General features: G+C 45.6%; 1 protein-coding gene across 3 annotated transcripts in view; it reads left to right on the plus strand.

Annotated features, from left to right (window-relative positions):
* The window catches only part of MTOR (mechanistic target of rapamycin kinase), a 115,503-nt gene that overhangs the window by 30,794 nt on the left and 68,983 nt on the right, over window positions 1-15,726 (plus strand). For all 3 annotated transcript variants that reach the window (XM_030878522.2, XM_030878528.2, XM_030878536.2), the window contains exons 21-28: window positions 3,828-3,995; window positions 4,497-4,609; window positions 4,927-5,089; window positions 6,159-6,251; window positions 6,940-7,086; window positions 11,958-12,100; window positions 14,727-14,889; window positions 15,027-15,172. In XM_030878522.2, the coding sequence (XP_030734382.1) occupies window positions 3,828-3,995; window positions 4,497-4,609; window positions 4,927-5,089; window positions 6,159-6,251; window positions 6,940-7,086; window positions 11,958-12,100; window positions 14,727-14,889; window positions 15,027-15,172 (1,136 nt within the window). The remainder of the gene's footprint in view (window positions 1-3,827; window positions 3,996-4,496; window positions 4,610-4,926; window positions 5,090-6,158; window positions 6,252-6,939; window positions 7,087-11,957; window positions 12,101-14,726; window positions 14,890-15,026; window positions 15,173-15,726) is intronic.

A 15,726-nucleotide genomic window follows, 5' to 3' on the forward strand; every position in this document is an offset into this window, starting at 1 on the left:
TTCAGCAGCAGGTTTGGATGATGTGGACATTTTTTTCATGGGTCATCATAGAGACGTTATAACCTGAGGATAAAAAGTGGAACAAGGTATCCCACTGGATTATGAAAGGGGGTGGAGGGGCTCTCGCTACAGGCTCCCAGGTACAAGAGTTCAAGGTGTGAAATCTGAGGAGAAATCCTGAAGGAATTGTTCTGCCAGAAATAAACTGGAGTTCTTTGCCTCACACACAGCAAAGCAATTTCACTTTAACATCACAACAGTGCTTTACTGTTCTCACAAAAGCCCTCTTCCTTACTGCCTGTAAAACCATGGCCTTAAGAGAGGATTGGGGATTGGGTTTTCCTGGGGCCATTAAATACGATGGAGTGCTGTCAGGCTCTGAGGAAGAAGGTAATGCTTTTCCCTGCTACCTTCAAAAGCATAAATACCGCCTTCTGACCGTAATAGTGTTGTGGTTTTTTTAAGTACATAAATTTATTTATTTATTTATGGCTGCATTGGGTCTTTGTTGCTGCTGCGCAAGCTCTCTCTAGTTGCAGCAAGCTGGGGCTACTCTTCATTGTGATGTGCGGACTTCTCATTGCGGTGGCTTCTCTTGTTGCGGAGCACAGGCTCTAGGCGCGACGGCTTCAGTAGTTGTGGCACGCGGGCTCAGTAGTTGTGGCACACGGGCTTAGTTGCTCCATGGCATGTGGGATCTTCCCGGCCCAGGGCTCGAACCCGTGTCCCCTGCATTGGCAGGCAGATTCTTAACCACTGCACCACCAGGGAAGTCTCTGCAACAGTGTTTGAGAAGAGGCTCTCGTCCCAATTTTTTTTTTTAAACATATTTATTGGAGTATAATTGCTTTACAATGGTGTGTTAGTTTCTGCTTTATAACAAAGTGAATCAGTTATACATATACATATGTTCCCATATCTCTTCCCTCTTGCGTCTCCCTCCCTCCCACCCTCCTTATCCCACCCCTCTAGGTGGTCACAAAGCACTTAGTTGATCTCCCTGTGCTATGCGGCTGCTTCCCACTAGCTCTCTATTTTATGTTTGGTAGTGTATATATGTCCATGCCACTCTCTCACTTTGTCACAGCCTACCCTTCCCCCTCCCCACATCCTCAAGTCCATTCTCTAGTAGGTCTGTGTCTCCATTCCCGTCTTACCCCTAGGTTCTTCATGACCTTTTTTTTTTTTCTTAGATTCTATATATATGTGTTAGCATATGGTATTTGTTTTTCTCTTTCTGACTTACTTCACTCTGTATAACAGACTCTAGGTCTGTCCACCTCACTACAAGTAACTCAATTTCGTTTCTTTTTATGGCTGAGTAATATTCCATTGTATATATGTGCCACATCTTCTTTATCCATTCATCTGTTGATGGACACTTAGGTTGCTTCCATGTCCAGGCTATTGTAAATAGAGCTGCAATGAACATCGTGCATGACTCTTTTTGAATTATGGTTTTCTCAGGGTATATGCCCAGTAGTGGGATTGCTGGGTCATACGGTAGCTCTATTTGTAGTTTTTTAAGGAACCTCCATACTGTTCTCCATAGTGGCTGTACCAATTCACATTCCCACCAGCAGGGCAGGAGTGTTCCCTTTTCTCCACACCCTCTCCAGCATTTATTGTTTCTAGATTTTTTGATGATGGCCATTCTGGCTGGTGTGAGATGATATCTCATTGTAGTTTTCATTTGCATTTCTCTAATGATTAATGATGTTGAGCATTCTTTCATGTGTTTGTTGGCAATCTGTATATCTTCTTTGGAGAAATGTCTATTTAAGTCTAGGTGCAAAGGCCTCCCCATTGATGGCAGTATCATTTTTCTGTATTGGCAGTGGGAGGGTGCTTCCTACTGTTCTCTATAATTTCAGTGTCTCTGCTTAGGGAGATTGCTTTGCAGAGATGGCTGTCTCCTCAAAGAACTGGAAGACAATTATTCCAGTGATTTTTGTTCTTCTACACCAGACCTTTGTAGTTAGCTTGGAAGAAGCAGCAGGACTAAAATGAAAGTGGCCGCCTTCAAAAATGGAACTTCCCCGAAAATGAGTCTCAGAACTGAAAAACTCCTATATGTATAAATAAGCAAAAGCTGCTCTGTTCCCTGCCTCCTGCCACAGGGGCCTCTGTACAGGAAGAGTTAGGTAGGATGCTAAAGAGCCTGCGGGTGGTGTTAAGGGAGTTGGGGGTGGGGCGGGGAGGGAGGAAGCAGTGCACTCCGGGGTTGAAGCTGAAGTAATCTGTGACTTATTCCCCAGAAATGACTGATGACAAAACATGTAGGGGTTTGAGGCTGGGAGCCTTACACCTGCAAAATACAGCTTTCATTTCCTCCAAGACAGAGAAGGTGCCAACAGGGCTCTTCTTTGGCTCTTGCTCCTGGGCATTTCAGTGAGCTCCTCCCAGGAGGGCTCGAGGCTTTGTGAACAGTGATCCAGCCGGCATCCCTGGGGAGGCTGCCTGGTTTCTTTGACGTAGAGAAAACCCTTTGTGAGGAGTCCCGATGACCCAGCAGTGGAAAGGTAGGCGGGCTTTCTCTAAAGAAGGCAGAGTGTGGTCCCAGTGAATGAACATCACACAAACCACGGAGGCCATAAAATTTGTGGTGTTTCTTTGTCGAAGCTTTTTATCTAGAGAAAATAGCTTTTTCAAAGAGAATACCTCTCTCCAAGCAGAGAGAAAGAAAGTTTTACCAGCACCTTTTAGTATAGATTTTTTTTGAAATGTTTTTACTTTGTAAACTACTATGAGTTAAGAACAATTTTTTCTAAATAAAAATACCTTAGGCTTCTTTTAAAGCCTTCCATCTGAGGAGTTATCTTTTTTTTTATTTTTTCACTGACTTCTACTCTGAATTAAATGGGGGCCCAAGAGTACTAATAAGCATATGTTGCCATCATTAAGTCTCCTACTCTGGAGGTTTTAAAGAAGGCAGTAGGCCACTGTCTTTCTGAATTGATTTGAAATGACAGCTTTTCCTGGAGTGAGAGACTTGGACCAATTTGTGTTGCAGTACCGAGACAGGATCTGGAGCCAGTTGGCCAAGTTTTTATTTTAGTAATTTATGTGGGATATAATTAGATGAATGTAGAAAAATGCTCCTCTTGTGGCACTTTCCAGGCCTGAAAATGGTTTGGGACAGATGTCAGATGCTGTCGAGCAAAGTCTAAATCCAAAAGGGCAGGAAATCTTGTTAACACTGAAGTCACCCTCTGGCAGAGCCCAGGTGCTACCCATAGTGGGACCACCCCTAGACGGCTGGAGAGCTCCTAGAGTGATGCAGGCCTGGTCGTTTGTTCATTCTGCCAGATGGGTTTGGGTGGCTGGAATATGCCAGGCGCTCTGCTAGATTCAGGGAGACAGAGGTGGACCGAGGGTTTCTTGCCCTTAACCAGCCTACAGTCGAGTAGAGGGAAGGCGGCAAAGAACATTAAGTATTACAGGTGCTAGAAGAGAGCAGAGCAGAGGGACCCACAGTGGATAATGGAAGGAGATAGGAACGCCTTCTTAGGCGAAGTGAGGCTTGAGCCACGTCTGGAAAGACAGATGGGCTTAGCTGAGCAAGAGGTGGGATTCTAAGCCGAGAGCAGCATGAGCAAAGCACGAGGAGCCATGTAGCCTGGTGCTTTTGGGGAAATGCAGCTTAGCTGCTCGCTGTGACTGACGTAGGCTACAGGGAGGCCTGGGGAGAGGAGGGTAAGGAAGGCGTCCCATGGCACAGACCATGCTCGCTGCATTTGTGCTTCGTTTGGCTGTCTCAGTTCCTTGGTTCATATTTCAGCAGAAGGGCCCCCGACTTTGCTCCTCTGTCTCTTCCCTCTTTATAGGAATTCTGGGTCATGAACACCTCCATCCAGAGCACGATCATTCTTCTCATTGAGCAGATTGTGGTAGCTCTTGGGGGTGAATTTAAGCTCTACCTGCCCCAGCTGATCCCACACATGCTACGAGTCTTCATGCATGACAATAGCCCAGGCCGCATCGTCTCCATCAAGGTGAGTAACCTGGGATGTCCTCTGGAGAGATTTCCAGAGTCCATCAGAGTCCCTGGATGATCATCTAAGAGACCCTGTTCTGAGTGACAGGGGGACGCTCGGTCCGTAAGACTGACTCTAAAGAATGCTGTAGTATCTGATGCGTGCAGTGTACAGTTTACAGAATGTTTCTCATCCTCTCTTGATTGTCCTTATGTTTTGTCTCTTTTAATGGATTATTCTTGGTAAATATTTTATTTAGCATACCAGTTTTCTCTATTATCCAGCAACTGATTCCTTACCAGTTGAAATAAGTTCAGAGAAAGCAAAGTAACATATAAGTGAAATAAAATGACGGGGAAAAGTGCTACCAAGAGAATGTAATTCAGAGCCATTTAATAAAGGCTTTTCAGAGTCCCCAAAGAATTTTGAGTTATCCATACCACTGCCGCCCCTCAGGTGCTTAGATACTTGACACCTGACTGTATGTGCTCACCGCCGTGCCTTTACTCCTTTTTGCAGTTGCTTGCTGCAATCCAGCTGTTTGGCGCCAACCTGGATGACTATCTGCATCTGTTATTGCCCCCTGTCGTGAAGTTGTTTGATGCCCCTGAAGTTCCATTGCCATCTCGAAAGTGAGCACCTACCCTTTAGGACTAACAGTTATCAAGCTTTTAATGTTTTGTTGAAAATGCCCTTTTCTTAAGTCCCCAGGCCATCTCTCTATTTTTTTGTTATTTCAACTCTCATTAGTTTACTCCAGATATGTACCAGGTTTATGGAAATCTTCACTGTCCCCATCCCACAGGAATGTGTGTTAGATCTCTGTACCCAAAATAATGTCAGAAGCCATTCCTTCCCGTTGGGTGCTGATTGTAAAGGTAGCCCTCAGCCACTTCTCTGATTCTTGGGCTGTGTGTTAGCAGTTACTGTATGTCAGCGATTGTTGTAGGGCAGCGTTAGAGACAGTGGACCGCCTGACGGAGTCCCTGGATTTCACTGACTATGCCTCTCGGATCATTCACCCGATTGTGCGAACGCTGGACCAGAGCCCAGAACTCCGTCCCACAGCCATGGACACGTTGTCCTCACTCGTGTTTCAGCTGGGGAAGAAGGTGAGGCAGGAGTCCTCGACTCCTCCGCTTGTTAATCTGTAGGCCTCAATCACTGACAAAGAGCTAGGAATTGTGCCTTTTTTTCCTTTTTTATTCAGCAAGTATTTATTGAGCCACCTGTGTGGGCTGAGTGCTGTTCTGGGGATAACGCCGTAAACAGAATGATGTCCTTGTTCTCACAGAGCTTACGTTCCAATGAAGCAAAGTTACGAGACATAATTTATCTCATAAGAGGGATGGGAGGGAGTAGGGAGAGATGCTGTTTCTTTAGAGGCAGACCTCTCTGATAAGGTAACATTTCAGCAGAGACCTAAATAAAGGAAAGGCCCAACGCCAGGGAGCTGGCTGCAGGCAGAAGGATTAGCAAAGGCAAAGGTGCGAGATGGCAGTGTGCTTGAAGGGTGGGGGCAGCAGGAGAGCAGTGACTTCAGGGGAGGGAGGCGGGGGAAGGTACTTGGAAAAGGGCATAGAGAGAACCTTGTAGAGGCTGTGCTGGCAGTAGGCATGGAAGCTAGGCGTTGTGGCCAGTGGTCCTCAGAATGTGGCCCCGGGACAAGCAGCATTAGCATCTGCTTAGCTGGGGCTCCTTACAACTGCAGAGTTTCACGCCTCACCCCAGACCTACCAAGCCAGCAATTCCGACCGTGGAGCCCAGCAATCTCTGCTTTCATATGCCTTCCAGGTGGTTCTGATGCCCCCTAAACTTTGCACATCACTGTTGTAGGCCATCATAGCTGGCTTTCACTCTGAGCAAGACTAGGATTCTTTGGAGATTTTGAGCCCAGGAGTGCTGTGACCTGCCCTAGCATTGTTAAATGATTATTCTCAGTGCTGTGCGCAAGAATAGACTGGGCCAAGAGGGGAAGCAGAGAGACCATTAAAATCAGAGGCTGTTGCAGTGACGCAGGTGGAAGGTGAGGGGGATGAGGTAGCACAAGCGGTCAAAAGTACCACAGAGCTAGTCCCAAACCCAGAAGTAGTAGCTGTAATGTGGTAGGGGTAATATTCTTTTTTCTATTTCCCACTCTCCAAAGTAATGGTTTCTGACCTGCTTCCTCTCTTGTTATAGTACCAAATTTTCATTCCAATGGTAAATAAAGTTCTGGTGCGACACCGAATCAACCATCAGCGCTATGATGTCCTCATCTGCAGGATTGTCAAGGTGAGCTGCGCTTTGTTTCTGTTTGCAAGTCCCGCATTGTCCTTCTCAACTGGTATTCTTGTAATCTTAGCAGTGGGGGTATATCTAGCTTTTTAGCTCTGAACTAGAGATTGGCAAACTTTTTATGTCAAGATAGTAAATTTTTTCAGCTTTGTAGGCTGTGTGGTCTCTGATGAAACTACTCAGCTCTGCCACTGCAGCCTGTAAGCAGCCATATGCGTATGTAAACGAATGAGCCTGATTGCGTCCCAGTAGAACTTCATTTATGGACACCAGAATATGATTCTCTAATAATTTTCACATGTTGCAGAATAGCAATCTTCTTTCAATTTTTTTTCAATCATTAAAAAATGCAAAAACCATCCTTGGCTCTCAGGTCCTACAAAAACAGGCAGCAGCTCCTTGCCGGCCCAGCTCTTCGTCATGTTTATGACACACGGTTGTCTCACATTTGCCAGTTGCATGCTCATACTACTAAGTCAGTGCTTGTCAGTGGCCAGGAGTGACCAACACAGACTGGTCTCAGTGCGGAATACAGCCCACCTATGATTCATTCTGTCCATATGTGGAATCTTAACCTAAATCCTGGCTCTTCCAGAAGGTGTGGCCCTCCCAAGGTTTAAGGATGTTTTCTAAACTGGGAGCAGCTTGTGAAGTTGCAGAGGGTTCTCTAAATCTCTGGTTGCAGGGATACACCCTTGCTGATGAAGAAGAGGACCCTTTGATTTACCAGCATCGAATGCTGCGGAGTGGCCAAGGGGATGCCTTGGCTAGCGGACCAGTGGAAACGGGACCCATGAAGAAACTGCACGTCAGCACCATCAACCTCCAAAAGGCAGGTCCATCGTTTCCTGGGGGGGCTTGGAAAGGAGAGCCCCTGCTCTTCTCTCTTGTTCAAAACTTTCAGCTCTTGCTGTTTTCTGTCTAAAACAACCAAAAACCAAGCATCTTTCTGAAAATCTAGATACCACGAACTTAGGTCATTTTATTTTTTCTCCAAGTATCTGAATTATACAATTTTTTAATAGAAGGAAAATAAAGAACAAGGTGTCCTTTTGTGTTCCCTTGGAGCTTTGACAGTGGAATGCATTGTTGCAAATAGCATTCTCATTTTTTACATGACCAGAACACAACCAGTGAGCCTCCTAGTTAGCACTGAACCTGATGCAGGCTCTTTAAAGCACTGCTTCTCAAACTTCTCAGACTCGCTGGGCTTACCGCATGCTGGGGAGCTTGTTGTTAAAATGCTCGTTCTGATTCAGGCCCAAGCTCAGGCCTTGATAGTCTCCATTTCTGACAAGCTCCCAAGTAATGCCGATGCCAGTGGTCCACGGACCACACTTTGAGTAGCAAGGTTTTAGATCTCTGCAGATCAGTACTGGATTCTCTATGCTGACCAAAGCCTGGGATATAAGCAGCTTCTCATCATGTATGCCACCAGCTATGCACTTAAAAACAGGCAGTTTCAAATCATCTCTAATGGATGGATCTAAACAGAGTAATCATATACTTCACTGACTTTTAAATAAATATACCAGGTTGCTTATTTTCCACATTTTGCATTAGTCTTTGGTACTTCTAGGGACTGTAAGCAGCTCCCAGTTTGAATTTCAATGTGGTGGTTTTCTTTCTTAGCAGCTGATGCAACACAGCTGCATTTCATGTGTAGCAGCAGGTAGAGGTAAAGAACTGGGCAGGGCTGGGTCCTAGTTGGCTTGGTGTCTTCTTTTGGCCAAGCCCATAACGATTTGCACACAGACCTGTGTGCGTGTGCTCACCCACAGCTTTGAAACACTGGCCTGTACTCCTGACATCAGTCTTTACCCACACAGACAGCTGCAAAGTGACCACTACTGAGAAACGTTTGATGATTTAAGATGAAAGTGGTAAAATACCCCTGGGTCATGAGTGATGCTGCTGTACCTCTGCGTGTTTTGTAACTGCTAGTCCAAGACTTCAGGAGGAGAAAGGTCATCAACACCTGGCATTCCCAAGCAGTTGTTGAGGCCACCATGCTGACACCTCACATTTGAGGGAGGAGCCAGACAAGGAGGCCAGATGCACGTTTCCACCCAGATGTTTTCAGCCTGCCTAGGTTCAGAATGTCCTTCCAACCAGGCAGCTGTCCACTCAGCTTTAGGGCTTTGTTCTCTCTGTTTTAGGAAGTTCCCCAGTGGTCTAGTTTGCTTCCAGAAAGTTTTGCTTTCTACCCAGGACTTGGAAAAATAAGCATAACCTTTGCCAAACAGAAAAAAGAATCTCCGCCTGTCTCACCTGAGAGAACAGATCAAGTTAAAAAACCCTAAGCGGGCTCCCCTGGTGGTGCAGTGGTTGGGAGTCCGCCTGCCAATGCAGGCGACGCGGGTTCGTGCCCCGGTCCAGGAAGATCCCACATGCCGCGGAGCGGCTAGGCCCGTGAGCCATGGCCGCTGAGCCTGTGCGTCCGGAGCCTGTGCACCGCAGCAGGAGATGCCACAGCGGTGAGAGGCCCGCGTACTGCAAAAAAAAAAACACAAAACCCTAAGCAAAGCTTTCCACAGCTGACTCTCAGATCCATTTCATCGAAAAGTAAATTGTGCTTCTACATATTCATGTGATGATAATTAGGGATTGGTATATTTGTCAGCTTTAACCAGCTTTCAGAATAATAATTTGCCACCTCAGTCACCTTTCTGTTGGCTGTGCTAATAGAGGATTTACATAGTACAGAAAACATACAAACCATTTACGTGTACCTCTAGGATGCCTTCCAAGATGCTCAGCAGCTTTCCTGTCTCATGGTAATGTATTCGGGCTTACCTTCTAAATGAGTAAGCTGGCGTTCCATCAGCGTGCACCAGTGTAACCAGATGAGGCAGTCAGCGGTGGGTGGGTGAGGAGAGGAAACTGGCTGGAGTTTCAACAGTTACTGTAGAACCCAGAGAATTGAGAGTTGATTATGTTTTAGATTACAGAGCAGTGGGGAAAGGCCCAGGTGAGGGACATATCCTGTTTGATAGATTGTGCAGTTGTTCCTTAAGCTGAAATTTTTTGAAGAGCCTTTTGCTACCATTTATCAAATGGTACCGATGTTAATGATAGCACTAACCACCACCACCATTTGTTGAGCGCTTCCCGTGTGTCAGGCACTGTTGTGAGCACTTTACGTGTATTGACTCATTTAATCTTCACAGTAACCCTATAAGTTTGATGCTGTCATCAGTATCCCTCTTTTATGGATGTGGACATTGAGGCACTGAAAGGTTAAGTAATTTGCTCAATGTCAGCCAGTAGATGGTGGAGCCAGGATCTGACCCAGGTATGACTCCAGAGACCAGTCTCTTAACCACTGTGTTTTAGTGCCTTCGCCTTACCCAAGCTCAACCTCATATCATTAGAGGGCAAAAGATATTAGTAATGCTTCCTTGTATGTGTCTGACTTCTAAATGCCTTGTAATACAGTGCTGGTATCCAGAGACTCGCTGTATAGGAAGGAAACCAGAAATCTGTGGATCGAAAAGGACTTGATGTTCCCATTTCGTTCAACAGAACAAGGTCTAAAAGTCTTTGGTATCTTCTTCTAGTTCAGGGGTTCTCATTGTATGGTGAGTGAGAATCCTTCACATAAATTTTTAATTTGTCTCTCGTAGTATCTCTACTTCAGTTTTTGACAAAAAATATTAGTTTATGTAATGTTACGCCTTGGTAACTCATCAAAAGCTATAGCAAATCTCCATTTATCCCAGGAGGTGATGGATTGAGTCATTGATGGTCAGGTGGTGTAGCACATGGGTGTCTCTTTCACTCCCTGGACTACTTCACTTGAGAACTTCTGCTTTAACTTACCTGATTTCCCTATTTAGGGAGGATTGACATGTCTGTTCTGCCAGAAAAATCTTTTCAGAATATATTTTAAAAGTTAGGGATTTAGTAGTTAGGGCTAAGCCAATTCAACGAGATGTCATTTTGATGATACGAGCCACCATGTTTTGCTCATCTATTCCAGCTAGGCCCTTTAGCTGCATTATCCCTAAATGAGGACGATTAAGACTCAGACAGCAGTGTACAAGTAATTTGCCCAGAGTCCCTACAGCAGGTGAGTGGCAGGGCCAGGGTTCCAACCAGGTGTTTCTAACTTCAGAGTAGCAGGCACTCAGCGTAAAGCACTAACTTGTGCTGAGCACTGTGCTAAATCTGTTACACATATGAACTTAGTTAATCTTTTTTTTTTTTTTTTAAATCTTGGCCATGCTATGTGGCATGCGGGATCTTAGTTCCCTGACCAGGGATTGAACGCGTGCCCCATGCAGTGGAAGCATGGAGTCTTAACCACTGGACTGCCAGGGAAGTCTCTAACTTAGTTAATTAATCCTTAGAACACCCTCTGGGGGCTTCCCTGGTGGTGCAGTGGTTAAGAATCCGCCTGCCAATGCAGGGAACGCAGGTTCGAGCCCTGGTCCAGGAAGATCCCACATGCCGCGGAGCAACTAAGCCCATGCGCCACAACTACTGAGCCTGCGCTCTAGAGCCCGCGAGCCACAACTACTGAAGCCCACACGCCTAGAGCCCGTGCTCCGCAACAAGAGAAGCTACTGCAGTGAGAAGCCCGCGCACCACAGCAAAGAGTAGCCCCCGCTCACCACAACTAGAGAAAGCCTGCGTGCAGCAACAAAGACCCAACTCAGCCATAAATTAATTAATTAATTTAAAAAAGAACACCCTCTGATATGGGGACTATTATCGACACTTTACAGATGAAGAAACTGAGGCACAGGGAAGTTAAGTAACTTGCCCAAGATCAGACACCCAATACGTTACATACCTGGGATTTGAACTCCAGCCACTGAGCTCCACAGAGTGTGGCTGCTGACCACTCCCCTTTACTGCCCAGCTCCAGGGCCTGAATCTTCCCATCCACCTCCCTAAGCTGCCCCTGCTAGTACCTCTTGGTGCCTGGAGAGCTCAGAGTTTCGAGGAAAGTTGGAGGGGATAAACTACAAAGTAAAAATTCAGGGCTTCCCTGGTGACACAGTGGTTGAGAGTCCGCCTGCCGATGCAGGGGACACGGGTTTGCACCCCGATCCAGGAGGATCCCACGTGCTGCGGAGTGGCTGGGCCCGTGAGCCATGGCCGCTGAGCCTGCGCGTCCGGAGCCTGTGCTCCGCAGCGGGAGAGGCCACAACAGTGAGAGGCCCCCGTACCGCAAAAAGGAAAAAAAAAAAAATTCAATCTGTTCAACTCCTTTTGTCTCATTCCACCATACTGCCGTGTACTCTGGGCTCAGTGCTCACCTGATGGTCACACTATTGAGGATGATGTCAACCTGAGCATTTCCCCTCTCCCTGTGTGACTCTGCTGTAAGATGAGCCAGTGTCCCACTGCAGGGTGTCCCAGGCCCCTCACACACTGCTGGAGGCCATTCGGCTTTGTTGGATGCATTCTGAGTGTGATGGTCCCCATCCACTTTTAGGGCTGTAGAGCTCTCTGCTTTGCAGATAGAGTCCAGCGCAAATGAGGTGTAAAACAGGCTTTCTTTATATTATGAGAGTTTGCTGCTTTTGTTTTATGGCTTTAAATATTACTTTTTTGTATTTGCACTCGGGGATTTTATCGTGAGAGGTATAATTTTATAAATCAAAGAAGTGGAATAATCATTAGATAGTCAAGGGCTGTTTACAATTGGCCCTTACAGTTGATGGTTTTCCTTTGTCGCCTGTGGCATGATAGGCCTGGGGAGCTGCCAGAAGGGTCTCCAAAGATGACTGGTTGGAATGGCTGAGGCGGCTGAGCCTGGAGCTGCTGAAGGACTCCTCCTCGCCCTCCCTGCGCTCCTGCTGGGCCCTGGCACAGGCCTACAACCCGATGGCCAGGTATGGTGTGTCAGGGCTCCCTTCCTCCCAGCTTCAGATTGGGATCAAGAAGGTCAGCACGTAGAAAATGTTGTATAAGAATTAGTTTTTATTAGCAGTAATAGTAAAAGGATTTTTTAATTTTGTTAACCTCTGGGGGAAAAGATAAAAAAGCAAATTAAAGAAGCTCTTATTATAGGAAAAACATCCATTTTAACCTTGCTAGTGTACCTTCCCTTGGTAGATCTAGGTCCAAAACTTTAATTACAAAGTCATTTATAACTCTGAAAACAACTATGTAATAGCTTAATATAACCTGTTTTCCAGTAATAGTGATACTCCAGTTATTTATTGCTGCATTACAAATACCCCAAGACTTAGTGGTCTAAAACAACAGCAGTCTAAAAAAATTACTTATTTTACTCACAAATCTGCAATTTGGGCAGGACTTGTGGGAGCAGCTTGTCTCTGCCCCACACAGTGTCAGGGGTATTTGTCCAGGGGCTAGAAGACCTACTTCCAAGATGGCTCATCCATATGTCTGGTAAGTTGGGGCTGACTGTTGGCTGGAAGTTCAGCCCTGGCCAGGGGCCTTGGTTCCTCTCCACGTGGATTGCCCTATGGATTGCTCAGGCTTCCTCCCAGGAAACTGGCTGGGTTCAAGGGTGAGTGTCCCCAAGGGAACGAGGCAGAAGTGCTTGGTGCTTGTGTGACCTAGTCTTGGAGGTCACATAGTGTTACTTCTGTCCCACTGCGTTGTTGAAGGCAGTCACACAGGCCTACTCGGGCTCAAGGGGAGGAGACGTGGATGCCACCTTTTTATAGGGGAGTGGGAGGCTCCTAGAAGGGCGCATGGAACAGGAGCTAGTGCTGCAGCCGTCTTCGGAAAGTAGAATTTGCCATAAAAAATACTATAAACCTTTAACAGGGAATCTTAAAAAGTCATTGAAAATTTGGTTTATAAAAAGTTTTAATGCATGTAAAAGATTCATAGTATGATGTAAGTGAATAAAATGGAATACAAAATGGTATAAATGTGTGATTTCAGCTATTAAAAATATATGTACATAGGAAAAAGATGAGAAAGTAATACATAATGATTATCTCTAAGTAGGAGGATTTAAGGAGCAGTTGTTTTTTATTCTTTTCCTTATTTTCTAAATTTTTCTACAATGGACAGTTCTTATTTATAATGAGGCATTAAATGGTGATTTAATTAACAATCCTTTTCATTAACAAGAAGCAAAACATGAGGTATTCCATTTCACTTTCATCAGCACAGTTGGTTTGCTATTTGGAGTGTATTTAGCAAGAATAGCGATGGTCCCTGAGGCTGTTGCTTGGATGCCATGATTTAGTTCATCTGATTTCTTTCAAATATTTTATAACGCTTAAAAATCATTCCTAGGACTTCTCTGTTTCCATAGTGTGCGGATTTCACACGCTGGCTACTGTAGCGTCCCTCTCATCTGCTCCGAGTCCCTTTTGGGCACACTGTCATCTACAAGAGGCTTGTGAGAAATATACACATGTGTGCCTGTCCCCTTAGTGCCAAGTGTGTTCATTTGGGAGCCAGCGTGGCCTTGGACCTAGATCAGAAAGCTTACTTCTTAATTTACACAGGGTTTCTTTTGATCTTCATGTTATCCTTTGAATTTCAAATTTTGTTTTCTTCCATCAGATTCCAAAATTATATATACATCGATCTGACTTAACCTTTTAAAATATGTAATGAAAAGTAGATGTATAAGCATCAGATCCCTTACCCCATACATTATCTAGGCATATCCTGTGGTTTCCAACTCCCCTCTCCACACATTCAAAAAAAAGAGGGTAGGATTAAAATTCAAATGTCAGGGGTAGCAAATATATTCACCCAAGTGGTGCTGTAGTGATTTTAAATAGTTATAGTGATCCTAGAAATGATACCTCTGCTTCCAGGTCTTCCCAAGGCCCCGGCTGTTAGAGGTTTGGCTAAGAGAATCTTTTAAGACTTATGGATTTGGATTCTATTTTCTAATACTGCTAGTTTCTTAAGTTCTGTTGTCATTTTGTTTATGACCATCGTACTAAAGGTTCTGCTTATATTTTGAAAAGCAGTAGCAGATGCTGCCTTTGCCGCTTCTGATCTTAGGACTTTGGACATTGCCTGAGAAGAAGCATCCCAAGAATCATTTGAAGATTATTGTTTTCTGAATCTGTTATGTCAACTGCTATGTTAGAAGTCCCTTTCTGTTCATCCCCTCCAGTGAAGAGAAGTGATGCAACCACTGTGGAGACAAGTTACTTTTCTCTGCTCTTCTTTCTCCCCACACACCCCGCCCCCACCCCCAGTGCCCTGTACCTGCACTGTAAAATACAGCAGTCACTAGCCACGTGTGCTTATTTTAACTTAATTAAAATTAACTAAAACTTAAAATTCAGTTCCTTAGTCACACTTACCAAAGTTCAAGTGTTCATTGACCAATGGCTACCATATTGGGCAGGGAAGATATAGACCATTTCCAGCAAGTTCTTTTGGACAGCCCTGGCCTGTATAACCATAATCAGTGATGCTGGGAGTAGATTGGTAGGTGTGACTTTGTGGCACCAGGCAGAGGCAGGAGAGGCATTTCCAACATTTGTCTTCACTCCTGTCTGCCTTCAGGGATCTCTTTAACGCTGCGTTTGTGTCCTGCTGGTCTGAGCTGAATGAAGACCAGCAGGATGAGCTCATCAGAAGCATCGAGTTGGCCCTCACCTCCCAGGACATCGCTGAAGTCACACAAACCCTCTTAAACTTGGCTGAATTCATGGAACACAGTGACAAGGTGAGACTTTGCCCAGTTGTCCAGATGGAGCCTGACGGGGAACCAGCTGGTGAGAGGGGAGAAGCACCCTCACAGCCCACTCTTGCTTGTGCCCCGTCTGCCATTTTCCTATGCTGTGGGGTTCTGCTCTTCTCCAGGGCCCCCTGCCATTGAGGGATGACAATGGCATTGTTCTGCTGGGTGAGAGGGCTGCCAAGTGCCGAGCATATGCCAAAGCGCTACACTACAAAGAACTGGAGTTCCAGAAGGGTCCCACCCCTGCCATCCTAGAGTCTCTCATCAGGTAGGCCATAAACCCTTTTTAATTGCTGCCTTCATCTAAAATGACCTCTCTTCTCCCACTACCTGGTGACAGTTCACTGGAGGCACTTGGAGACCTCTGCTCTATGAAATCTGCCATCAGGCCTGGCCAGCACGTTTAAATGAGATGTGGTTGCAGATGGCTCTCCCCAGTATTCTAGCCAGAATTGTCGTTTCTGTTGACCCTTAGCACCTGGGCTTCTGTTGTTTTCCAACCTGTGCTTACTTGTCCCGATGAAATTAGCCTAGAAGCAGTTCTGTGGACGGAGCAGCCTAGGAAGGATAGATTTTACGTCTGGGTTAGATCGCGCCCTCTGGCTTGGGACTAGGAGCTGGATTCTGTGCCTCAGAGACCACCCAAGGGCAGGGTGGGTTTTTATTGGCTAAATACGTTGGTGCCTGAGTCTTCCTCCTTGGAGTTCTATGAATGTAAAAGACAGAGTCTGAAATTCAGTGGTCTTTTCCCTCATTTGCTTATGTTCTCTCATAAGATGGTTTTGAGTCTTCTGGGTATGGAAAAAAATAGGTTGTTTAATA

Source organism: Globicephala melas, chromosome 1 (assembly GCF_963455315.2).
Source record: "Globicephala melas chromosome 1, mGloMel1.2, whole genome shotgun sequence".
Classification (NCBI taxonomy): domain Eukaryota; kingdom Metazoa; phylum Chordata; class Mammalia; order Artiodactyla; family Delphinidae; genus Globicephala; species Globicephala melas.